This window comes from Penicillium canariense (genome assembly GCF_028826845.1).
Source record: "Penicillium canariense strain IBT 26290 chromosome Unknown utg000008l_segment0_segment0, whole genome shotgun sequence".
Taxonomy (NCBI): Eukaryota; Fungi; Ascomycota; class Eurotiomycetes; order Eurotiales; family Aspergillaceae; genus Penicillium; species Penicillium canariense.
Window position 1 is genome coordinate 2302188 of NW_026622735.1, and position 25915 is coordinate 2328102.

General features: G+C 49.0%; 6 protein-coding genes across 6 annotated transcripts; 1 reads left to right on the plus strand and 5 right to left on the minus strand.

Annotated features, from left to right (window-relative positions):
* Positions 1-134: 134 nt before the first annotated feature.
* N7482_010754 (uncharacterized protein) lies at positions 135-317 on the minus strand (the record flags this gene model as incomplete). The annotated part of the gene is made up of 1 exon (XM_056692878.1): positions 135-317. One exon carries the CDS (start codon positions 315-317, stop codon positions 135-137), a length of 183 nt encoding a protein of 60 aa, XP_056538835.1.
* Positions 318-404: 87 nt separating this feature from the next.
* Positions 405-1984, minus strand: N7482_010755 (uncharacterized protein; the record flags this gene model as incomplete). Its single annotated transcript, XM_056692879.1, has 3 exons — positions 405-582; positions 673-821; positions 1808-1984. Coding segments are annotated over 3 exons (504 nt in total), but the record flags the coding sequence as incomplete, so codon positions are not given.
* Positions 1985-13548: 11564 nt separating this feature from the next.
* Positions 13549-14364, minus strand: N7482_010756 (uncharacterized protein; the record flags this gene model as incomplete). The annotated part of the gene is made up of 4 exons (XM_056692880.1): positions 13549-13596; positions 13634-13943; positions 13984-14255; positions 14347-14364. 4 exons carry the CDS (start codon positions 14362-14364, stop codon positions 13549-13551), a joined length of 648 nt encoding a protein of 215 aa, XP_056538837.1.
* An 855-nt stretch (positions 14365-15219) lies between these two features.
* Positions 15220-17784, minus strand: N7482_010757 (beta strand repeat-containing protein; the record flags this gene model as incomplete). Its single annotated transcript, XM_056692881.1, has 1 exon — positions 15220-17784. The coding sequence occupies one exon, from the start codon at positions 17782-17784 to the stop codon at positions 15220-15222; it is 2565 nt and encodes an 854-aa protein (XP_056538838.1).
* A 3229-nt stretch (positions 17785-21013) lies between these two features.
* On the minus strand, positions 21014-21411 carry N7482_010758 (uncharacterized protein; the record flags this gene model as incomplete). Its single annotated transcript, XM_056692882.1, has 2 exons — positions 21014-21109; positions 21169-21411. The coding sequence occupies 2 exons, from the start codon at positions 21409-21411 to the stop codon at positions 21014-21016; spliced, it is 339 nt and encodes a 112-aa protein (XP_056538839.1).
* Positions 21412-22483: 1072 nt separating this feature from the next.
* On the plus strand, positions 22484-23230 carry N7482_010759 (uncharacterized protein; the record flags this gene model as incomplete). The annotated part of the gene is made up of 3 exons (XM_056692883.1): positions 22484-22545; positions 22591-23023; positions 23072-23230. The coding sequence occupies 3 exons, from the start codon at positions 22484-22486 to the stop codon at positions 23228-23230; spliced, it is 654 nt and encodes a 217-aa protein (XP_056538840.1).
* Positions 23231-25915: the final 2685 nt, after the last annotated feature.

Here is a 25915-nt window from a genome sequence, read left to right on the forward strand (position 1 = left end):
TCACCTCATCCTTCGCAATCCTCCGCAGACGACCTCGGCATACACACGGCCTTTGCCGCTTTCGCTCATAGTGGAAATCAAGGGGCCTTACTGAAATCCTGGCAGTTTACCCCTGGTTATTTCTCCCATCCGTCTCAAAGGACCATTGCCCTGGAAGCTTCGATTGATTGTGGCGCTTTCAAGAGTTCTTTAGGACTCTTCTGATTCGACCACCCGGTCGCCGCCGGGTCAACGTGGCGGAACTGGTCGAGCAGCTTCAACGAAAGCATGAACTGGGCCAGGATTTCCCGCTGGATACCAGGTATCGTAGATGTCATATCCAGTCCAGCTAACCTAGTATTGTAGCTTCTCGTAGCGGAAACAACAGTCTAGTATTTCGGCGGCTTCCCAATCGTCATGATCGTTCACTTCAGTCGGTGGTGGTGAATCTTCTTACTGGCCCGTGAGCGACTCTGTGTAGGCAGCGCGGCGTAGTTTGTCTGAAGAAAAGACTGCGTAGACACGAATAGAGTCTGGGATGTCGTGTCTATAAGCATGACCTCGATGATCTCATAGGGTCCACTCGCTAGATCAACGAGCTTCCTGTTTGGCCGATCTGTGTGCCAGTTTTTTGTAGTGATAAAAGACTCAATATCCTATGGCAAAGCTTTCCTCATGTCAGTGTCGATCTACCTGTTTCCACTAGCGCTTTTGCGATTTCGTAGCGTTTTCCTGGGCTTGTTGTCAGATCTCGTGCAGCCTCGATGTGAAGTCTCGAGCGTCTTGAGTTTACTTTGTGCAAGTATTATTGACCAGTCGAAGGACATTCTTGGTTGATATTCCTCGTTCGACGAAGAAGGGAGGCATTCCAGTAGTATCCTCTGGTAGCGCAGCGGCTGCGAAATCGATCATAGAGAGCCAGTCTGACCTGTAACGATCACATGATATGGAAGGTTCCGGCGGCGTTGTAGTAACAAAAGAGGGCTCATCTCTCTTTCTCTTTTTCTTTCTCTTCTTTTTCTTTCTCTTCTTTTCCCTCCTCAGATTCGATATCTTCGTTGAATCGACTCTTATTTTTGATGATTTGCCAAGTGTAACATGACCAATCATCTTGATGGTAGTTCACGAAAGGACGTAGCCATTGGGCCATATGCGGATTGGCATTTTCGCTTTGTCCGTCAGTCGGCGGTTGGTGTGCAGTTGAAAGCTTCCTCTTTACACCAAGTATTCGGCAGAATTCAGTCCAGAAATCCGAGATGAACAGTCCTCCTCGGTCTGATACCATCGAGTCGGGAATCCCTGTCCAGCGGTAGACGTAGTTGATGAATAACTGTGCCATACCCTTTATTAAGGTTAAATTGTGGTGGGGGATCGAGATCGGTCGCTTACTCAGTCGATCGACGATAATAAAAATTGCGTCGTAACCATTTTTGTCCTTTAGAAATAATCGGAAGTCTATCGTGATATGCTGCTAGGGGCGGTCAGGAATCGGTAATAGATGTAGTAGACCTAGTAATCGGTCTCTCCAGTGTTTCGTCCGCTTACAAACCAAAGAGTTATCGATATATCTTTCTACGTCGGTTGCCCAGCATAGCCAGTAGTAGCGGGAGCTTAATAGCTTTTTTATCTTCTCTGGTCTAGGATGGGCTATCAAAGATTATCGGTGGATATCGTCAAGTAGTCGAGCTCGGAGATCACCATCGTCCGGCACAACTAATCGATTATCGTAGAGTAAGAGTCCGTCTTCGGTTTCCCAATATGGTTTTACCGCCTAAGCCTATTCCCGTCCCTAGTCTAGGTCTTAGTATTATCGATTTGTTCGCTTCACTCGTTGGACGATGTCGGTATCGGTATCGGTAGGGGGAAGGGTAAGGGCTATAGCGATAGCTATAAGTTGAGGGAATACTCCTTCTTTGAGGCACGTTTCTAGTAGAAGGCTCTGTGTTCTAGTGGTTGCTGCTGTAAGATCTTTCTGGGAGAGGGTGTCCACTAAGAGGTTACGCTTGCCTGATCGATATTTGACAAGGAAGTAAAATCAGGAGAGGAACTCGCTCTAGCGAAACTGTCTAGTATTAAGCTTATTTGATGTCATAAAGTATTCTAATGACTAGTAGTTAGTAAGGATCCAGAATCGATCCTCTCGCTATAGGCCTTCGAGCTCTGGCCTCTATTTATTCAGCGATGTGATGATTGCTAGCATCTCCTTATCGTGGATCTTGTACGATCGTTCTACAGGCTCCATAGTTTGACGCATGACAGAACGATGGACAGAGATCACCTGATGGACGTGGGTGATGGGAGCACCTGACCAGACTAACCTGATGAGGCCTGTTTGCGTGGAAGCCCTCTACAAATAGTTGACAGGGCCTCTGTAGTTTCTTTCTTCTTCACCTTCGTTGTCTCGTTAAATGCACCTGGTTATCTTCCAGTTGGCTCTTTTCCATCATCGTAACAGAACCTGGCAGGGGGACAGCCGGCGAAGACGATGCGTAATATGACCGCCAAACCTCAGCTCAACCTGAGACGGGCTGGGACGACTACGGTGAATACGCCACGCCAACCGGTCACATCTAGCCAGATGGAGCTGATAGGCGCAGCCAGGAGACATCAATCGAAAGAGGCAAGAAGCTACACACTACCGGAGGTGCAAGATGGCGATACATGGCGATGCAGGCGATGAGGGCGACCTGACGGGAGTTGACAGTGGGAGTGGACGGTGATTCGAGTGCATGACGGCGGATGGAGGAAGGAGGGAGACAGATCGGCTTGGTGATGCGGGCCGAAAGGGGTGGTGGCTGTTGGAAGATCAGATATCTGGGGTCTGATCGGTTGAGGCCGTTGGTGCATATGGCGCGGCGCTGCTGATGAGGCTTTTTGATTGCAGCGTTGAATCATTCCTTACCAACACTGCGGAGGACTACCGCGGGGACGTTGGATCGCAGGGGCGGTGACTCCCCTAGCTCTCTTTTCTGCCCTTTCTTTTGTCTGCTTTGTTTTGTTTGTCGCGTTTGTACTACTTTCTTCGATCTGATCGGCTAAGCCATCTGCTCTCGCTGCGGGCAGCTTGTGGAATCGGAAGCCGCTGCTCTTCACGTGACGATTCACATAGACTAAAAAGGTCCGAAGACAATCTTACTAAGTAAGATTCTCGCGGTAGCGGCTTATATAACAGGTCCAGGGACGACAAGCTTCGCATGCGTACCGGGCTGGACACCGGAAGGCGCAAATCCCCGCATAGCACCTGTAACTTAGGAAGCTCTATCGGGAATAAGACTATTGCTTGATGTACACTCTACAATAAAATAGATTTTATTTGAGCCTGATACTGATGCGCAACTAGTCTCTTAGCAAAGTTCTCACGGCGCTTGCATACAGAAGGAACTAATAGCCTGGGCTTTAGACCTAATAGCTGCCCGCGTATCGGAAGCACTGATTCGATAGTTGTTAGCACATGAAGGGGTAACTTACCGCTAGAAACTGGTTGGTTGCTGATGGGCCCACATTCGTTTAGTATTTCCTATGTAATCAGGGAGCCGAGCTGCAATGCAGCCTTTGTCACAGCTGAGTACCGCAGACTTCAGACGCACCGAATAGCGGTGTAGCTAAAGCATGTGCTTTTAACAGCGGTTCTCCCCCCATCTTTCTACTGAATGAATCAATGTTATTTATCCATATTGATTCCGCTTGATATCATTCGTCGTCTCTGCATACTAGGCTATACAGTATCAGCTTGCACTGATAATATTTCTTTATATACAGCACGCTCAGTTCACATAATACTATTTACTACTATACTATTTACGGTCTCTGTGTACCTAAATGGCGCTTCATAATTCTCCGGCTTGTAGCTGCCGATTCGTGATTGCAAGAGATGTCCTTATTTGAGCGCTTGTCAAAGAGGTTGCCCAAGAACGTATGAAAGAGGGGAACGACAAAAACATAAAAATTCCTGTTTGAAACATCTCTGTAGCATATGGTCTTATCTTGAGCGGGTGGGTCGTTTAAATGTCAACCCTTCAAGTGGACTGGATTTAAATTGCAACTGCGTATATAGCTAACCGGTGCTCAAAACGAGAGGATTCCGGGATCAGATAGACGCAGTATGGATCTTAAGGGAGGGGAGACTCTGGTCAATATTTCTGGCCTCCGCTGGCGTAGAAAGGAGCAGTGGAAATATCTGCTAAGCTGATCGGTTTGAACAAGCCGTCTATGTTGAGCTCGTCGGATAATAATTCATAGGTAGAAGGCAGAAGACTATCCCTATCTTGAAAGGTGGGCTGTGAGATTGGAATAGGGAAATAGCTGGATTCCATATCAGGAGGGGGTAGTGGCAGCGAAGCCAAGGCGTGGTCTTGTTGTGGTTCCAATATGAGGCTTTCAGGATGGAGCATAATATGGTGTCTTCTTGATGAAGATTTCCGGGAAAACCTATAGTACATTGTTAGTGCCGCAATTTCCAAAGACCAGAACTCCTAGTAAATGTGAAAGTACCTCTGGCTGCAAGATGAGATAGGGCACGTGTAAGGCTTCTCATTGGTATGAGTACGCTGGTGTCTAGCATAGCTGGATGGCTGGGCATGGTATTCAGCCCTGATTGAAACAGATGAAAAAATCTTGTTCGGGGTGTATCACGTATGGAAATTTGCTTACATCGGCAAAAGCTCTCCTACAATCTTTTTTAAGCTCACAAATATAGGGTTTTTCACCGGTGTGGATTCTCTGGTGGACCTTCAGGGAAGATTGCTGGTGGAACCGTTTGTTGCAGTCTTCTTCAGGACAGATAAAGGGTCTGTCATCTGTATGAATCTGATAGTGTCGGGAGAGGTCACATTTGCGAATAAATGCCTTTACAAGCGTGTCAGAAGGGCCATATAATTGGGGAAACCATGACTAACCTTTTCGCAGGAGCCCCATGGGCATTGGAAATAACGCATTTTGCATAATCCACCTCTCACAGTAATACTCGCGGGTAGGCTCGAACAAACGGACACAGAGGTTGTCTTGCTATTTATAACTCCATGGCTACGGGAATCAAATTCCGGGCACCTGCTGCTAATAGAATGACAACTGCAGAACATGTCGTCTCCGTTGGTCTGGTTACACTTAGTTGCGTTAGTATCCCCTGTGCTATGACCACTATGCTCAATACCTGGGATTTAGTGGAAAGGCGCCCTAGTGACATACAAAGGTACGAGCCCCAAGTTGCGTAGCATCCCCTGTGCTATGATCACAATGCTCAATCCCTGGGATTTAGTGAAAAGGCGCCCTAGTGACATACAACGGTACCAATGCCACAGGGATATCCTGAACAGATCGGCGCCAAGCCAATTGCTCTTGCTGATCTAGATACAGCCACTTGTTACTTGCCCTGTGCTTGGGCATATACCAAGCCCCTCTTGGGAAGCTATTGGTTGGAAGAAATAGCCGCTGGTGCTTTCTAATCCCGGCTTTTCAGCGAATTGAAGATTCGTAGTTTGTCAAGATTTCGTTAAACGATCTTGGAAGAGTCTAGGACTTGTATGGCCAGTTCATCATAAATATTTGCAGCAATGTGCCTACATAGAAGATCGAGCGTTTGAATGTGTTTAAAATGACCGAATTAAATATCCTACCCTAGCAACACCCTCATATGGGCTTCGGAAATGCCAATGGTAATTATGTGATAGCCACAGCGTGGAGGGTTGGACATCGATCGAATCTGATTTGGCCGTGAACGTCTTGAATCTGGTGGGGTCGCTGACTCTACAAGTACAAGTGTGGCTGGGTCAGAAGTATATTGCATGGGAATTATGAGTGTATCCGTCCGTCCGCAACGTGTGGGATGAAGGGATCTCCAGACGCGGGGGAATGCTGGAGACCCTGAAAGCTACGTGACTGGGATTCCTATAAGGCTATACCGGCGCCCGGTATTAAACCGTAGCCCAGAAGCCCTAAGGCGAACCCATCAAGACCCCGCCCCGAGAAGATCAAATGGCCACCACGCTATCACCATGGGCCGGAACAACCTTAGCTTTGCAGTGATGACGTGAGAGCGCGTCAATTAGGCCGGTCCGGATATCAGCCTCCACTGATCGCAGAAAAGTGGGGTTCAACTATGTCGGATACCCCCAAAAAAACACCGGGGCTGAGGCCATCTCGTGACGATCCGACCCTAGATCCGTCCGACATGGCATATCGGATCGCCGGAATAAGGCGTAGGACCTATGTGAACATCCCCATACATTTCATACAACCGTGGTTTCCCTGCTGTCCTTAGGCCCTAAACTCTCAAAATGGGGGAAACGGGATATAACGTGCCAGAATTCGAGAATATCACAGCGTGGTGACATCCTTGACACATAAGAACGAACCCTAAGGGTTTTGAGTTTCGGGATCCATAGCGGCAACCTAGGTGAGGGGTGATCCCGTATAGGTCAAAAGTACACCATCCTGATTCATGCAACTAGCCAAGAAAGTCAACATTCGTCAACCACGTAGACAGTACAGCCAAGCCATTCCCAAAATAGCCTTGACCAGTACAAATTCAGACACTCTTTTCCGGCCCCACTGCGAAGGCCTTAGCGCAGATAATTCATTGAGCGGGCCTCACTCGGTGGAGGGCCACTATAAACTGGGGCTTATCTAGTCCCGTGACTATCAACGTTACCGCCCAACAATCAAAGCGCAGGATGCAATATTACGGATAGGGATACAATACCATGCACGGTGCATTGTAAAGCGGCCCTTAACTAAGGGTGGCCTGTTCAATGAATGATCTGGGTTAAGGACTTGGCAGTGGGGCCAGAAAAGTGTGTCTCAATGTGCAAGGAAATTTCGAGAATGACTATAACTACGGGCCCTTGTAGCGTATGTTCCCAACGCCGCTAACTTACACCAAGGGAACCGGTCCCCGGGGCGACATTCCTTCGCATGGGGAATATCGGAAGTCAAACTGTTATACATGTCGGATACCTATGATATGTATATATATACATTGCGCATCCCTACACCCGTGGCCATAATGACATAAGAAATCCCAGAAGCCATATGAAGGTAGGAACGACTAATGGGTATGGAAAAAATACCATATTGCTACTGGGATACGACACGCATAGTTCATGCGGTTCACTTCCCGGCTCTATCAAAGCATCGGTGATCATCTCATTCAAGGTGCGAACTGGATCACCCGCTAGACTCGCCATATCATCTCGTTGCGTAAACTATGGTTCGTCCCATAATTGAAATGAATGCAGCACCGAACTAAATCTAGGAAATGTCGAACTTTGACAGGGTCCGTGCTGTCCGTGCTATCCGTGCACGAGTGTTAGGTGCCTGCACCCGAGCACCGACCTGCAAGCCCAACCTCTTTTTGTAAGACCGGGGCATTTTCTGGCTTCCCGGAGTGTGATGAGTTTCAACTGCTACCCGATAGATGGTCTCTGTCCACGGCCGACGAATGATGTTGGGAAGAATAACGCTAATGTCTCGGCAAGCTTGACACATTAAAGAACACGATGAGGTAAGGGGGGCAAAGAGGGTCAAACAGAAACGTATTTATGTATGTCAAGAGTAAATGTTCATCTCTATCCCATGGGGGTTTCAATTGATTCTAGCTAGAAGACTACCGATCGCTAGCTGCGCTCTTCAAAGGCAGATGAAGTGATGTGGGAGAAAACCTCGTTTAAACGTAAGATACATCGGCTGAACAATTTTCTCCTCGTGCTAGCGGTCGGGCCGTTTATCCAACGCCCACGAAGGCGATGCAAGGTCCGCTGTCTAACGTAGGACTGCCTACTGGGCTTGAACGATTCCTCATATCACGTACTTTGTTAGACTTGCATATTTAACTCCTACCCATCCATGCATGATCGACATACGGGAGATTACGCCAGCCATTTAAATGCTACCGACATCGCAGCAACCTATCTGAATAGAAGATCCCGTGTGGGCGTTTGCGTGCCGGTATCTGTGCTACTATTTTAGTTTTGTCGGGCCCTTGATGGGGAAATTCCTCCCGATAGTGCGCATATCCAAAGTAGCCTAGGTCTGCCGCCACAACCCAGTAACTTTTATGGCATAGCTGATCTGTAACTCGCCCTGTCCAACCCGAAGATTTGAACACGACTCTTTCTCATTCAGCTACTGCTGACACATATGTCAGTTATGTATGATTTCAAAGTGCATAGCCCTTTCTCTTGCTTTCTTTTTATTTTTACATTTTCCTATGCATTAGAGCGTGGCCATCGTGTCTCCCTTATAAATGGCTTCCTATCGTGAGTGCACCTTTGCCGAGGCTATACACCAAGGTCCTATTAGCTAAATATTCAATTAAGATAACTTTGAACCAAAATTTCATCTCCAAGCCCCACACATGGACCTGAGCTTCATGGTAGGATAGCTACTTTGTCAGTCACCAGGGTTTACTAGGTTGACCAACTGACAGGCGCAACCAGGCGTGTCAGGCCCCGAATAATATTGCGGGCTCCCTTGTATCCATTTTGTGCTCATTTATATGGACGGTGATGGCACAGTTCACTGTCAAGCATCACAGACAATTTCAAAGAGCTGCCAAGAGTTGCCACGTGTTACAATGATGGAAAAGAGCCAACTGGAAAGGAAGCAGGTACATTCAACGAGACAACGAAAGTGAGGAAGGAAGAAATTATGGAGGTACTGTTTTGTAGAGAGCTTCCATACAAACAGGCCCCATCTGGTTAGTCTGATCAGCTGCTCCCCTCTCCCCTCCACCACACGTCCGTCAGGTGATCTCCAAGTCCATCGTCATTCATGTCATGCGTCACACGAACGTCGCTATTCTCCCAAGCAAGTAAATGGGCCATCTTGGCTGCTCCGGCAGATCTGGCACAATAACCAGCTTTCCGCAATCGAGATATCGTTCAATGAATGACGAGATCAAGATACCATTGCGACGGGAAAAGAGCTCCGGCGGTCTTCGGGATCCAAAAATTGCATCCATAGTAGCTTGGCCGTGCATACAGGCGGAAAGATGAGCCGCGACAATATGGTCGCTCAAACACCAAGCTCTAAGAACCGGGCACGATAGAAAGTCTTCTGAGTCGTGTTTGGCATTGTATTTCTCGATCATGTCTGATCGGAAAGCTGACTGTAGTCAAAAATCCCGGCGGCCGGCTCCAGGAGTTAAAATATTTAGTCCTGCTTTGCTAGTGGTGAAGAGTTCCCTAAACGCCGCCCGGAGGCCTGTCCGAGATTTTTTGGGATCAAGGTCTCTGATCCGTAGGTCGCAGATCTTCTTCGCTTGCTCTTGAGCTTTGATTCATTCAAAGACGGCTTTGGCCTCGTCTGTCTTTTGCCACTTGGTCTCGTTCCCTCCAAGGTTCTGTAAAGAGATCCTCCGTTGTACATCCGATTTGGCATTTTCAATTTCTTCAACGCGTGCCGACTGCGTCCAGAAACTTGCGTCGAATGACCCATGTTCTCTCAACCGTTTGCGGGCAACCTTCAGGCTGTCGTTCAATTTGCGCTTTCGATTCTCTAGTACTAAAAGACGAACTATCTCTTAGCGAAATCGATTTCTTGCGATATCTCGACAACCAGAGGTCCTAGGATCTCAAGACCTAGTTCAAATTCCAACGATCTCCAAGCGCTATTGTTTGATACCGGTTTGATATCATTATCGACGATGGCGGTTGTGAGTGCGCCGGAAATGCCATTTGTGCACCGGTGGAGACAGAATTTTCTGCCACCGACCGGGCCAGGTCCGAGAACCTGGTGATTCAGGCCTGCCAGTCGGAAGCAAGAAGTGGTGCAGCGCAGCGGAACGGCAATCAGGTGATTCAGGACTCGGTGATTCGAGTGCATGCCGACGGACGGAGGAAAGGAGGAGGGAAGTCAGCCCGGTGATGCAGGCCAGAGGGTGCTGGCTTGGTGATACAGGCCGAAGGGGTGTCAGACGCTGGAAGGTCAGACCGCTGGGGTCTGACCTGTTGAGTCCATGGGTGCATATAGCGCGGTGCTGCTGATGAGGCTTTTTGATCGCAGCGTTGGAGATCTCCTTACCAACGCTGCCTGAGGACAGCCGCGGGGACGTGGGGACCGCGGGGGCGGTGACTCCCTGGCTCTCTTTTCTGCCACTTTCGTTTGTCCTGTTTATGTTTTTGTCTGTCGCGTTTGCATTACCTTCTTTGGTGTAATCGGCAATGAGCCATCTGACCTCGCTGCGGGTAGCTTTGCATGCGCACTGGGCTGGACACCAGAAACACAAATCCCCGCATAGCACCTGGAAGCATAGGAAGCTAGATCGGGAATAAGAATATTGATTGATTGATGGTCATCTTCTCTGACTGTCAGGCTGCTATCCAGGCAGTGCAATATCTCAAGCGATCATCGGGCCAATACATGCTCAGCAGCATCTATAATTACGTTAGGGCCCTTCGATCGCACACGCCCACGTCCGACAAGATTCCCGTCGAGATCCGATGGATCCCCGCACACGTGGGCGTGCCTGGCAATGAGAAGGCAGACGTTGAAGCAAAGTTAGCCGCGACGGGAGGTGTGGGGGGCGGCACGGATCAACCTCCGTCCGACCACCCGCGCCCCTTACTGGCCAGCCTCGCTAAGGGCCGTATGCGGCGGCGGATCAAGCAGCGCTGGGCTGCTGAGTGGGACCGCGGGCATTGGCGGAGCTGGGAGTAGCAGGATGTCCCTGATTCTGTTAGGAGCAGGCTGAGCGGCCTCGGTCTGCCGGAGCTGAAGATTAGTATCTATTTCCTCTTCGCTGGCGGAGTCCTCGACGGCCTTCCGCTTGTAACGTCGCTCGTCTTGGTCTTTGCTCCTGTGGGAGACCACGACAGCTCCTATCTTGGCTAGGGCCCTATTAATCTCCAGTGTCTCTGCCGTCTTCTGTGTCTCTAAGGCCTCTGCGGCCTGCTTCGCCGCTCCGGTGGCGCGTCTTGCTCTGGCGGATTCGGCAGGTGTGGGGTGCGTTTCTGCGGTGGGCATCGATGGGGTTGAGATCTTGTTGGATGGTACGACACTGGACCAAAGGGGCTCTTGGTGGAGCTTAGGCTCCTGGCTGCGGTGGTTGGAAACTGTCGCAATAGCTTCACCTCTCACTAGGCACTCCCGGTCGAAAGCGAAGTGATTCGGCTTGGGTCTGTTGTGTTTGATACACACAGCATACTTTACCCGGCGACGGTCGCGGGCACGCGTGCAGTCCTATGTATTATGGCCTTGCGCACAATATGCGCAGTGGGCCTCGCGCTTGCAGTTGTGGGCGATGTGGCTATAATCCTAGCAGCGGAAACACTACTACAGGCGATGGCTGCCATCGAAAATACCGGCAGTCGTGGGGCTTACTATGTAGGGAGAGCCCCTGGCGAATTGCGCAATTCGCCGCCTCAGCGCTGTTGAATTCGACCAGCAGTATAGCATACTGTGGCTTCGTTTCCTCCATTTTCTATCGTCAGCCGACCCTCACGACCTCTGCGTCCGCTAGGAGACGTCCCACATTGGCCGCGCGGATCGTAGCCTTCGCCCTAGTATCCTTGTATAGGTCGAAGCTTGCGCAACGCACGCCATTCATGGTTACCGCGTGGGTGGCCTGCCGGATACGCGCGTCGGCGCCGAAAACCTCACACCATTGTTCGTTTTCATGCAGAGTCCTGACGTGCTCCAGCCGGTCCACCCGAATCAGGATATCCCCGCTCAGGAGCGCTCTACCCGATGACACTAGGGAGTGGTCGGCCACGCCGGTCTCCTGGATAGACCGGTTGGCGTGGCTGACAACCTTAGCGGCCCCCTGGTGTCGTAGGGGATTAACAATCTGCGGATCGGTCGAACGAACGACGATTTGGAGGTCCTCGCGGAGTAGCGGCGCCGCGGCCGGGCAGCTGCTGTCATTGCTTAGGTCGTTGCTAGGGATAGTCCATCTCGCTAGCTATCCAGACACAAGCGAGGACTGGCTATTAGTCACGTGGGCCATAACAGCATCACGATAACCGGTCGCGTGGCCAGGGGGCAGAGAGCCGCTGGCAACGCCAGGCCTGGCCGTCGAGAGCAGCGTGGCTTGGGTAGTCACTGCATGCTGCAGCTTAATGATCATGGCGGTGTATTTCCGATTAAAATCGTTGAGTAGCGCGCGTATGCGCTGAAGCTCTGCCAGCACGTCGTCGTCGCGCATCTTCGAGGTCAGGGAGATCACGACGTCGAGATACGCGGCGAAGCGCTCCGGTGATAGCAGTCCGCCGTCGCTGCAGAGCGTTTTCAACTGCATAGTTGTCTTCAAAAGAGCTCCTGCGTGGGCGCGTAGCTCAAGGCCTTCACCGTCGGGCGGCTGCGGCCATTAGTTTTTCGACCCCTTTTTGGCCTTTCCGCCTACCATGGTCGACCACGGAGCGGAAATTGGCTAAAAATGGGATCAATGGATTTGTCTTGGTCTGATGAGCAAAATGATAGGCACTGCGACAGGCGCAGCACACTAGTTCGGTAGTTCGCGCTTTGTCAAAGAGTTGTTTTCCTCCCATTTAGAATAACGACTTCGTGAAGAAGGCCAGTCGTGGGAGTCCCCGTTACCTTGCCGGTTTCCTTAAGGGTGCTATTAAAAAGCGGGATGGTCTGAACTAGGTAGGGGCGGAGACGGTTGAAAGGGTCGTCGGCTCCAACTTGGAACAGCAGATGCCTGCCTCAAGCCCGGCCCTACGACCCAAGGTGGTGCGTCCCCCGCCCGGCATAGCTAGCATAGAAATTGCATTGGCCGCCGATGCTAAGTATCGCGACCTTGTATAGGAACGGGCACGTCTTGCTGTCGAGAAAGGGGAGGTTGACCGGTCCAGGATCGAACTTGACACCTGGGAAGCACGGGTGCTTCAGAGGATTGCCGCCAATGCCCGTGACTTGGAGGAATGCGAGGTGATGTGGAAGCAGAAGTGGGAACGGGAATATCTGTAGCCCTAGTAGTGGCACTAACGGTCCTTCTCTGGAATTACACTGCGTTCTGTTCCTTTGCTTTATCCTCTGTTGTAGTGGCTGCATTTACCCCGATGAACGGATATCGAGAATTATAGGTTCTTCTAACTATCGTCTAGACTATCTTCGCGCCATTTTGCATTCATCCTCGTTAATCTATATATAATCTACAACTTCGCTCGTAGGGGTAGGAGTAGGGATTGGTGGAGGAATACGAGCATGAGCGTGGCCTATAGAGTAGTATTCATGATGACTCCCGACGAGGCTACATAAGGGTGTTGAATTAATGATTAGGATCATAGGAGTAGTGTGACGCATGACAGAACGATAGACAGAGATCACCTAATGGACATGGAGTGATGGGAGCACCTGACTAAACTAACCCGGTGGGGCCTGTTTGCATAAGCCCTCTACAAGATAGTTGACAGAGCCTCCATAGTTCTTCCTTCTTCACCTTTGTTGTCTCGTTTAATGCACCTGGTTACCTCCAAGTTGGCTCTTTTCCATCATCGTAACAAGTAGTACCAAAAGGAAAAGCAAGTTCACCCAATTCGATATAAGGGCTTCGTCCTTCCGGGTTGGCCGACCTCGCTTGCAGCCGAAAGGGTCCAGATCCAGGATAGAACCTGACTGACAAACTCCGCTTTACCGGTTGCAAAGATCTCGCTCTCTCTCGTTCGGGTGATAGCGATTCTAGAGCAACCTTCGAGACTCCCTTCTCCTCACTCACAGGGCGAATCGGTAGTCGGGGTGGAGTACCTATCCGCGGAGCTGCTGGCGACCGACCGGGAAAAACTTGTCTCCTGCCCGTTATAGTCGTTTTAGTCCCTGAGGGAATTGGATCCATATCGTTATCTGATGGAAGATCATCATCTGAATCCTCCCTAGCTCCCTGCATCGCTGCGATCCTTGTTAGGTGCCACATGAGGAGAAGCAGGTCCCATAAAGGGAGAGGTCGATTTAGTGGGTCATCCGTGGTAACAGTGATGATATCGCCTGATTGCATTTCCACTTTTCGCTCCCAGTTATAGATACCAATCCTGGCAGTAGGGAGAGTTGTGAACTCTTGTGTGCGCCCACCAAATGGGTTCTAACTTCTCGGTAGGCGAAACATGGTCACTTCGCTTGACACTGGGTGGCAACATTGGTAACCAATGCAAGGCAATATACATCACAGTTTGAGCCTTGTTCACCGAAACCGGACGAAAGGCACACATTGCACATCCCCAATATACATAGGCCTGCTTGCTAGGGGTCATCATGTTCGCAGTGAACTCGGTGTTGATGGTATAGCCCAGTAGCAGCTCGGCCTCCCCCTTCTCCGTTTGGGTACGGCCCCAGTAGTTCCGCAACTAATCCCAGAATTCACTCCTGGGAGGTCGCACGGACGTTCTACTGAATCTATTTGGGATGATGTATGCTGACTCAACTGTTGGGGCACACCGCATTCTGACTAGGCATTGTTCGCGGTCTCTGACGAGGCTCTAGAAGGAAGTAATATTAGTGCTGCCCTCGTATTAGCTCCCTAATAAGCCCACCTTAACAATAATCTTTTGATCACGCTTTATTGCGGAGGTTGTGCCACAGGCCTAGCCCCTTTTGTTTCCCTTTTCCCTAAGATTGTTGTAAACAGTTCGTGGCCTAGTTAGATTGAATCAAATCGGCTACAGCCCTTCACACAAACGACCACCTCCAAATAGATAATTAAGCGAGAGTTATACTAGTGCGGATATCCGCAGAATATCCTCATGTCCTCGCGGATATCCATGGATATCCTTAATTTGCGGATATGGTATTGGACCAAATATCCAATGGAGAGAATATGTCGCAGTCCATGTATGGACAACTAGGACTACATGATTTTTAGGAATACTTTAAGAATAAGGCAGATTTTATGCGTACGAATATTGTATAACTTTTGAGTGACACAAGGTTTATTCGTATTGGTCAAGTGATTATTCGTGTGCACCAGTAGTTGGAAGATCCTCGTACGTTTGGTGTATCTCCTACCTCCGTTTCACTCAAATAGTTTTACGATCAAGGAAAGAGCCGGCTGAAAGTAATCAGGTGCATTCAACGAAAGAACGAAGGTGAAGAAGGAAGAAACTATGGAGGTGCTGACAGCTATGATGTAGAGAGCGCTTGCACACAAATGGGCCCCGTCAGGTTAGTCCGGTCAGCTGCTCTCATCCCCTACATGCCCATCAGGTGATCTCCGTGTCCATCGTCATGTCATACGTCACCAATAGCACCTGCTTCCAAGCCTTCTGATTGGCCCATTCAGAATACAATACTGGCCACCGGGGACTATAGTCCTCACACATAGTCGAAGTTCGCAGCCAAGACGGGGCCACTACTGCCACCAGGACCGGTGACAAGGACAGAGTAGGTGAACCCGGCAGTGCCGCCGGGAGAAACCGCAGTTATCTGATTGTTAGAGTTCACAGTGAAAGTGGCAGGAGTTAAGCCGAAGTTCACAGCCGTAGCACCGGTGAAACCAGAGCCGAGAATGGTTACCGTGGTTCCTCCAATGAAAGGGCCACTAGTGGGACTCACGCTGCTGACGACAGGCGCAGGTATATAGGTGAAGTTAACGCCAGGGGCACTAGTACCACCAGGAATAGTAACAAAGACAGGTACAGGGCCGCCACCGGAAGGCCCAGCCGGAGCAGTAGCAGTTATCTGAGTGTTGGAGTCCACAGTAAAGGCGGCAGCAGTAGAGCCAAATGTCACAGCCGTAGCACCGGTGAAACCAGAGCCGAGAATGGTTACCACGGTTCCTCCAGCAACAGGGCCACTAATGGGACTCACGCTGCTGACGACAGGTGCAGGTATATAGATGTAGTTAACGCCAGACGCGCTAGTACCACCAGGACCAGTTACAATAACAGGAACAGGGCCGCCGCCGGAAGGCCCAGCCGGAGCGACAGCAGTTATCTGAGTGTTGGAGATCACACTGAAGGTCGCAGGAGTAGAGCCAAATGTCACAGCCGTAGCACCAGTAAAGCCAGAGCCGATAATGGATACCGTGTTTCCTCCAGCAGCAGGGCCAGCAGTGGGACTCACGCTGGTAACGACAGGCGCAGGTATATAGGTGTAGTTAACGCCAGACGCGCTAGTACCACCAGGGCCAGTGACAACGACAGGAACAGGGCCGCCGCCGGAAGGCCCAGCAGGAGCAGTAGCAGTTATCTGAGTGTTAGAGTTCACAGTAAATGTCGCAGGAGTGGAGCCAAATGTCACAGCCGTAGCACCGGTGAAACCAGAACCGACAATGGTTACCGTGGTTCCTCCAGCAACAGGGCCACTAGTGGGACTCACGCTGCTGACGACAGGCGCAGGTATATAGGTGTAGTTAACGCCAGACGCGCTAGTACCACCAGGACTAGTAACAACGACAGGAACAGGGCCGCCGCCGGAAGGCCCAGCAGGAGCAGTAGCAGTTATCTGAGTGTTGGAGTTCACAGTAAATGTCGCAGGAGTGGAGCCAAATGTCACAGCCGTAGCACCGGTGAAACCAGAGCCGACAATGATTACCACGGTTCCTCCAGCAGCAGGGCCACTAGTGGGACTCACGGCGCTGACGACAGGCGCAGGTATATAGGTGTAGTTAACGCCAGACGCGCTAGTACCACCAGGGCCAGTGACAACGATAGGCACAGGGCCACCACCGGAAGGCCCAGCCGGGGCAACGGCAGTTATCTGAGTGTTGGAGTTCACAGTGAAGGTCGCAGGAGTGGAGCCAAATGTCACAGCCGTAGCACCGGTGAAGCCAGAGCCGAGAATGGATACCGTGGTTCCTCCAGCAGCAGGGCCACTAGTGGGACTCACGCTGCTGACGGCGGGCGTAGCTACATAGGTGTAGTTAACGCCAGACGCGCTAGTACCACCAGGACCAGTAACAATAACAGGAACAGGGCCGCCGCCGGAAGGCCCAGCCGGAGCGACAGCAGATATCTGAGTGTTGGAGTTCACAGTAAAGGTCGCAGGAGTGGAGCCAAATGTCACAGCCGTAGCACCGGTGAAGCCAGAGCCGATAATGGATACCGTGTTTCCTCCAGCAGCAGGGCCAGCAGTGGGACTCACGCTGGTAACGACAGGCGTAGGTATGTAGGTGTAGTTAACGCCAGTCGCGCTAGTACCACCAGGACTAGTAACAACGACAGGAACAGGGCCGCCGCCGGAAGGCCCAGCCGGAGCAACAGCAGTTATCTGAGTGTTGGAGTTCACAGTGAAGGTCGCAGCAGTAGACCCAAACTTCACAGCCGTAGCACCGGTGAAGCCAGAGCCGATAATGGATACCGTGTTTCCTCCAGCAGCAGGGCCACTAGTGGGACTGACGCTGCTGACGGCGGGCGTAGCTACATAGGTGTAGTTAACGCCAGCCCCGCTAGTACCACCAGGGCCAGTGACAACGACAGGAACAGGGCCACCGCCGGAAGGCCCAGCCGGAGCAACGGCAGTTATCTGAGTGTTGGAGTTCACAGTGAAGGTCGCAGGAGTGGAGCCAAATGTCACAGCCGTAGCACCGGTGAAGCCAGAGCCGAGAATTGATACCGTGTTTCCTCCAGCAGCAGGGCCACTAGTGGGACTCACGCTGCTGACGACGGGCGTAGCTACATAGGTGTAGTTAACGCCAGCCCCGCTAGTACCACCAGGACTAGCGATAATGACAGCAACGGGGCCGCCACCAGAGGGGCCGGGGGGAGTAACAGCCGTTATCTGAGTGTTAGAGTTCACAGTGAATGCGGCAGCAGTGGAGCCAAATGTCACAGCCGTAGCACCCGTGAAACCAGAGCCGACAATGGTTACCGCGTTTCCTCCAGCAGCAGGGCCACTAGTGGGGTTCACACTGCTGACGACAGGAGGTCTCCCCGACATTATTGATCAGGGTAGTTAAAACTTGAGAGAAAAATGTAGTTGTGTAAGTGGAAGCAAACTCACTTTTGAGGTTCAGTAGACATGGACCTGGGAATTCATTCTCTTAAATACACATGAAAATAAATAATAAACGCATAAGAATGTTAATAGCCACAATCAGGCCTACATTTCAATAGCCGCATGATATGAGCCAGTTTGTCTATTTGGATGAGAATGGCTTGAGCTAGTAAACATTGGAATGTTGCCGCATCCCTGGTCTGACTTCCCCGTTAGTTTACGCTGAGGCAGGAGTAGCCTGGCCCCATGACTATGGTTCGTGTGGATATGCATTAGAATGTTGCCGCATCCCTGGTCTGACTTCCTTATTTCTTCACGCTGATGTGACCTGGACCCATGACTATGTTCAGCAAGTGACTGTATGTACAGGTTCTAATGAACTTTAATACCGAGATTTTGTAATCATCTGTCTCTTACTATAGACGTCATAGCCGGCGGTAACACTGTTATTATCTCTAGCATTTATCTCACAGGTACCACTGGTATTAGATTTGGAACCACTCCTACAACTAGCTTCACAATTGTTGATGATACTAAAGTAGATACGGTCATACGTACACACGCTTCTAGCGCAGTTCCAATCAATATTACTACTCAAGTAGCAAAAATGGGTCGCTTGGCTTTAGCTGCTAGCCGCCACCAAGTCTTATCACTCCAACGTCTAGATCAATGGGTGGGACATTACAGTCCATCGCTAGGGCAGGTTTGATTAATACGCTTAATCCTTTTTAGGGCACAGCTCCCGTAACAGCTTTTATAGTCATCTCTGACAATTCGGTAACCGTAATTTTACTAAACCAGCAGAGGCTATTACTATAATTGTTGACACCGATGCTACTAACCGTGACGGTTTATTGTTCTCGTATGTTGCCGCACCACACTTAGTAGCTTATCGCCAACTAGTGAAGCCACTATTCCCGGCAATAATATGACTTACTAAATCGGCGTTCATAAGGGCTACTGATGCAGTGTTCTTTGGATCTAACCAAGATATGTTCACTATCCTTAGTAATAGCTAAATTAGTGCAGTTGTACCTGCCGGCTTATTCGTTGTTATGAACCATGAACGAACTAGTGGGGTTTATACTTAAACTTAAAGGACCCTATCGGTAATTGAATCACTGACTAGTCATGGACGCAATGCGGAGCTATTATTTGACCTAGAGTTTATTTTGCTTTATTATATAGTATTATTTTCGACAGCTGGCTGCAGGTCGGCTGGACAGCGGAAAAAACTCACCTGGACAGCGGGGGCCCCACTCTCCTCAGCAAGCTGACCTGGACACCAAACCAGCTTCCTTCCTAAAAGGGTATAGCATGGTGTCCAGGTGAACCTTATTTGGTGTCTGGGTGACCTGCATGCTCTTTCGACAGTCGGAGAATAATACAAGGGCAAATGAAGGCATGACTCTTGTACTAGCTTTCCCTAGGAACAATTTAACTATAATGTGGTGTCTGCCTATTTAGGACCAGTGGCATATTCCTGTTTTCTTGTTTAACCTTACTAGCTAGGGTTGGAAAGCCGCATGGTTAGGCGATTGGTGGGATTTGTGAACCGCCAATTACAAGGGGAGTCCCATTTTATATCACACGGTGTACAAGAGGTCGGTCATATTATCCGGCTAATCAGGTACTATGTTGTCCCCTCGCATATTTAAAGCACGTAGTTTGGAACCTAGGAGGTAATCCAGGAGAGTAGATTGATCGGCGACATTGACCATTATCATATTTCTGAACTATGCGCGTACAGCTCCCATCATGTAATGGAATGATAAAGATCTCTCTTATTAACCAAGGCTGGATGTGCCCGACAATTTAAAGGGCGAGAACTCGACTAATACAAAATAGGAAATATAATCGAATGTATCGGAGTGGTCAGAATGCTGTATAGTTCAGTCTAGGTCACACGGAATGACTTCTGGGTGGTCTGTGTATGGTAACTTCCAACTTGTAGTATTCTGCGACATAGAATAAATACTAGAACTGTAGGAGGAAAGACAGCAAATGTACGAGGATCTTCTAACTAGGGGTGCACACGAATAATCACTTGACGAATACGAACAAACCTTGACGCTTATATAATATCCGTACGAATAAAATCTGCCTTATTGGTAAAGTATTCGTAAAAATCACCTGGTGTGACGCATGACAGAACGATGGACCTGGAGATCACCTGACAGACGTGTGGTAGAGGGGAGCAGCTGACCGGACTAACCAGATGGGGCCTATTTGTATGGAAGCTCTCTACAAAACAGTAGACACCACCTCCATAGTTTCTTCTCTCTTCACTTTCGTTGTGTGGTTGAATGCACCTGTTCACCTTTCCAGTTGGCTCTTTTCCATCATCGTAACACCTGGTACTAGTTATCCACACATAGACTACAATATATCCTCTCTATTGGATATTGGTTCCAATACCATATCCGCAAATTGAGGATGGATATTACTTCTATACTATATCCTCAAGAAGGATATCCATAGATATTCGTGAGGATATAGGGATATTTTGCGGATATTCGCACTAGTATAACTCTCGCTCAATCGTCTATTTGGAGGTGGTCATTTGCCTCTTCTACAGCTTATTAATTTATGTTTCAGAACGAAAAAATACATATATTTACCATTAATCCTAACCATACTACCAGCGTTATTTACATATCTTATTCCTTAATGAATTTTGAAAAATAGTCTTATATTAAGTAATATTTATTACCTTTATTCTTGCTTGCGGTATAAATCTTATTTTCAGAGTATATTGGGAATTTAGGGGATAGAGGTGAGTTTTTGTTGTTCTATTTTACTTTGCTATGGAAATATATATTTACTCTATGGCGAGAACAAGTTTATTAAAGGCTAAAGAACCTCTAGAAGTAAGTAAACTTCGGATAGCGCCTAGTTATTAGTAACCTCTAAAAGGCGTATATTTCAGCTAAAGCAGTCAGAAAGCAGAATTGGTGAGATATTATTAGCTAATGCTTTCTAAAATAATTAGGTACAAAGGAGCGGACGATTGTCTATTAAGGGACAATCCACAAACAAAACCACAAAAAGCCACATGATTCAGAGCTAACCTATTCCAAGGTATAAAAGCCTAACGACCTAAGATATCCTAAGACGGAGAAGGCTAGTACTGTCCGAAGAATAGGATAATAGCTAGCCTAAAGCTTTCCGCTTAAAGAAGCCCGTCAACGATATTATTCAGGAGGCCGTTGAGATCCAAAGGCCCCGTATTCCCATCGGCCGACGCAGTCGTAAGGTATTCACATTCCTACGGATCGTGGTAAGCATAATATATCGTAAATTGTATACTACTAGATTTATACTTACCTGTTCGCGCACGTCGCAGCAGATTATAGCATCACCAACAATGCACCTACCACCCTCTTTAGCAGGTGAACAGTTAGCGTCAATACCGCCGGCGGTGGCCCCAGTTGGGCAGCAGTAGCATGACGAGGTCGAGCTGCCTGGAAAGAAAACGTCCGAGGATTGGCCGGTCTGGTCCACTGGTTGAGGGGCAGCAATTGCCGTGCTAAATAGCCCGAAGATAATAGTAGGGGCGATAAAACGCATTTCGAAGGTGAATATTGAAGATAGTAAGTTAGAATAGCAGGAGAGGAGAGTAGATTCGCGATGTTGAAAATGAATCTAAGGGTTAGTAGATAGGCTTATATAGTATTATCTAGCTCCCTATTACGGCCTACTATTACGTATATAATTCTAACAGACAAGGGGTAGATTAGTTCCCCCTATCAAATACGCGATGGTCATATCGAAGTATGTGATCCTAGTTATATCCTTACTATAAAGTAGTATTATATAAAGAAGAGGTAATCTACATAGCTAGGAGGTGTACATTCCTAAAAGCGAGCGAGTGCTATTCGTATCTTTTTATATCTAGGTCCTATCGGTATAGGACAAGAGCGGGTGCTTTGACCACTCGGGGAGCAATAACTAACCCTAAGTATTGGAAGGTATCCCTACATCAAGTCTTATTACCATGGCCGATAAATCTACGCTTTTCCTGAGACTTGAATGTCTTTATCAGAGTAGCCTACTTATAAGTTATAGCTACCAGGATATATGATGTAGCACGGCCTCGGGTCTAAGATGTAGTAACTTCGAAAATTTTAGCCTCCCTTCGCTAATGCCAGGTCAAAAATTGTGAGAAACTAGAAATAGCCTACCCTTTACTATGGTCACTTTAACCCTGTCAAGGAATGTTAGGATGAGTTCGTCCTATGCTAAGATCATCTGGCTTTCGTCGAGCGCTAGAAATGATTAACCCTACGCTATAGTCACTTCAATCCTGTCAAGGAATGTTAGGATGAGTTCGTCCTATGCTAAGATCATCTGGCTTTCGTCGAGCGCTAGAAATGATTAACCCTACGCTATAGTCACTTCAATCCTGCCTAGGAATGTTAGGATGAGTTCGTCCTATGCTAAGATCATCTGGCTTTCGTCGAGCGCTAGAAATTATTAACTCTTTGCTGTAGTTACTAGTTCCCCCGCTTGGAGCATACTGGGACGAGATCAAAAGACGACTGTCCAGCTGAAAAACCCTACGGAGCTTAGGACCTGGGCCCTGAAGGGCACCCCGCATAGCTTGGATACTCTCCTCTCCAAAGTGTAGCTTTAGGAGGCGATGAAGATGAAGACACAACGAGATCATGCAAAGGAGATCGACCAGCTCGAAGCAAAAGCCTAGTAGTACAAGAAGCGAATCGCTTAGCTTAAGGACAAACTATGTAGCGAAATTGAGATTGGCATTGGTAACACTGACGAGCTAGAAGGCCAATGTGATGACCTACGAAAGCGATTCGACCAAGTAGTCATAGACTACGGTCAGGCTGTCAATGAACAGGAAAGCGTTCCGACAGCGCTGCGCTACCTTAGTACGGCTGCTATGACTGGAACTCAGACTCCCCGACCTTCACTATCCCTCTCCGATGCTCGGAAGCCCTCTAAGATGCCTGACGCTCTAATGCTAGACGATGGTAAAACTGTAAAGTTCAAAACCTGGAAGAACAAGATCAGAACCAAGTTGCTATTGAATGATGATCACTACCCGACTATGGCTCACAAACTGGCTTACACGCGTAGCCGTTGTATAGGTAAAGCGCTCCGTCACATCGGTCCTTGTATGCACCTAGAGGCAACGTACGCCTATAAAAGCGTCGACAACGTCTTTAAACACTTGGAGGGTGTTTTCCATGATCTAAACGACAAGTAGGTTGCCCGAGACCAGTATCTCGAACTCAAAATGAATCACCGGCAAGACTTTACTGATTTCCTAGCTGAATTCACTTCCCTTGCGGAGGAATCCGAACAGCCAGAGGAACTCCGCAAGCGCGACCTATACCGAAAGCTTCCTACCCTACTCCAGAAGTAGGTTATGGTTACGGCTGGCGACGATGAGGTCGACTTCGACCAGCTCGTCAAGAAGTGTCAGATCGCCTCGCGGCTGATCACCCAGCAGATAGCCTCGCGACCCAGAGGCCGCGCGCCGGCCACCGAGGGATCAGCACCTCCAACGCAGACGTAGTCCCCCGCGACTACTCCACGACGCAACCCCTTCTTAGACACCACTCCTGCCGAGCGAGCAGCGCTTATAAAATAAGGCCGTTGCTCTGTCTGCCAGCAATAAGGCCACGTCTTGCGCGACTACCCGAACCGAAAGACCTCGACCTCGAACCTTAAGACTGCAACCACCGCCACTCCCAGTGATGATCTTACTATAATAGAGGAGGAACAAGATAACGAGGAGTCGGGAAAAGCCAAGCCTAGGGGAAGTCTCCTTCCTAGGCGGGCAGGAGGTGTCCTTACGCTCGCTGGATTTAACTAAAATGACCTTATGTTTAAGGCCCAATTAGCTCTCAATATACTTTTAGTTAATATCTCATCGCTCGTAGACACCAGAGTAGACGGTTTTGTATTCATCGACATAGATCTAGCTATCCTACTAGGCAAGCAGCTTAGACTACGCAGGATTCGATTACCGCAGAAGTGCCCAGTCAAAAGGTTCGACGGAAGGATATCTCAGCCAATTATCTATGCGGTAGAGCCCACGCTTCATATCGGTAGCTAATAGCAGCCACGTATACTCATACTAGTGATTAATCTAGGCCAGCATAATATCATCCTTAGGCGCCTTTAGTTTGCCCAGTATAGCGTACTCCCTAACTACAAGAAACGACCTCTCTTATAGCCGAACGAATACTCTTGCTAAGAAGGTTGCATCAAAATTAGCTAAGCTAGTTATACAATCCATTCTCTAGCGACTAAAGCCTCAGCCTAATTACTAAGCTGATATACAGAGGAGAGACAAAAAAAGCACCGCCGACGCCCTATCCTAAAAGAACACTACACGCACGACGGAGACCTCCGACAGAACCTAAAGATAAATCGGGCGCTATAAGGTAACATACCGACCAAGGAAGTCCTAACTAAGCCCAAGACTAGCCAGCATACTAAGATCCTGCCAATAGTTGATATTGCAATGATCGGCGCAACCGGCTTTCACCGACACGCTCAGAAGAAGGAAACTGAGGTCTTTGTTACACTTGGCAAATCATCAAGAAGAAGAGTCCATTCAATGAAGATATAGGATCTGAGGAAGGAGAAGGGGAGAAAGAGAAAGAGAGGTGAGCCCTCTTTTGGTACTACGACGCCGCCGGAACCTTCCACATCATGTGATCGTTACAGCACTAAGGGTAAGGCCCAGCTACATATCGGTCCCCGAATCAAAGAAAGGAACATCTAACACATACAGCGATGCTAAGAACATGATCAAGCACCTCGAGGGTGTGTTCTCGAACCCAACCCGAGTAGCCGTGGCACTCCATGAATATACCTGCCTAACCATAAACCCTAAGGATGACTTCAACGAATTTCTCGCTGATTTCACTCGCCTGGCCGAGGAAGCTCAGCAACCCGAGCAAGACCAGCTCCGGGATCTTCATGGCAACCTGCCACCGATACTTCAGACCCAGACAATGATCCTGCTGGATGATCTAAACGTTAGCTTTAAGCAGTTTGTTGCTACCTACTAGCGTATAGCCCTAAACTTGAACCTACATTACAAGCAGAAGGAAACCCGCCGCTCCCAAGCCACGTCGACTAGCTCTAGATCTGGCTCTGGCATAGGTTCAACTGCTGCCACCGCTCCCACTGGACGCACTTCATCTCCATTCATCAAACGTGAGGGCGATTCCATTTACAAGCCGATGTCTTCGGAAGAACGAATTGCCCACCTAAAGGAGGGCCGATGCTTTAGATGTCACGAACAAGGACATACCTAGTGTGACTGCCCGAAGAAACCGACGACTGTCGCTTCGATCGATACCACTAAGGAGCTTGCCGCTCACGAAGCTCCTGCCGCTGCCACCGCTCCTGAATCGGGAAATGCCTATGCCCTGGAACCATCCCCTTCCCAGGTGGTATGACTTTATCACTTTTCGCGCTGAATCTACAGAAGTTGTTAGGAAGAGGAAACAGTTTCCTTTTAACTCCCAAATGGCTTGCAATGGACATTCATTCTCGATTTATGCGCTTTGTGATACTGGTGTTACGAAGGAGCCAGCTGGAAAGAACCAGGTGTATTCAACGGAACAGCTAAAGTGAAGAAGCAAGAAATTACGGGGAAGAATAGGCTGTTATTTAGAGAGCTCCCACGCAAACAGGCCCAATCGGGTTAGTCAGGTCAGTTGTTCCCTTCAGTCAGGCGTCCCTCAGGTGATCTCCAAGCCCATCGTCATGTCATGCGTAACAGACCTTGCCCTTTTTCGACTAGCCCTATATCACATAGGCCTTTGCGCTTATTATAGCCTGTTATTCTAGCGATCTGATCATCCATAATCGCATCTCTAGCCCTGATTATATCAATCAGCTGGTAGTTAAGCTCAGTATCTCGGAGGCTAGTTACACGCGGCTCACGCTAATATCGATGGCGTTCCGACGCAAGATTCCATTGGCAGCGCGCTCAATAGCCTTAGCGGTGACCAAAATATAGCGATTATCAAGCGCCCGTATCCAATCTATTAGCGCATCTCTCTACAACGCATCCAGACGTTGATGT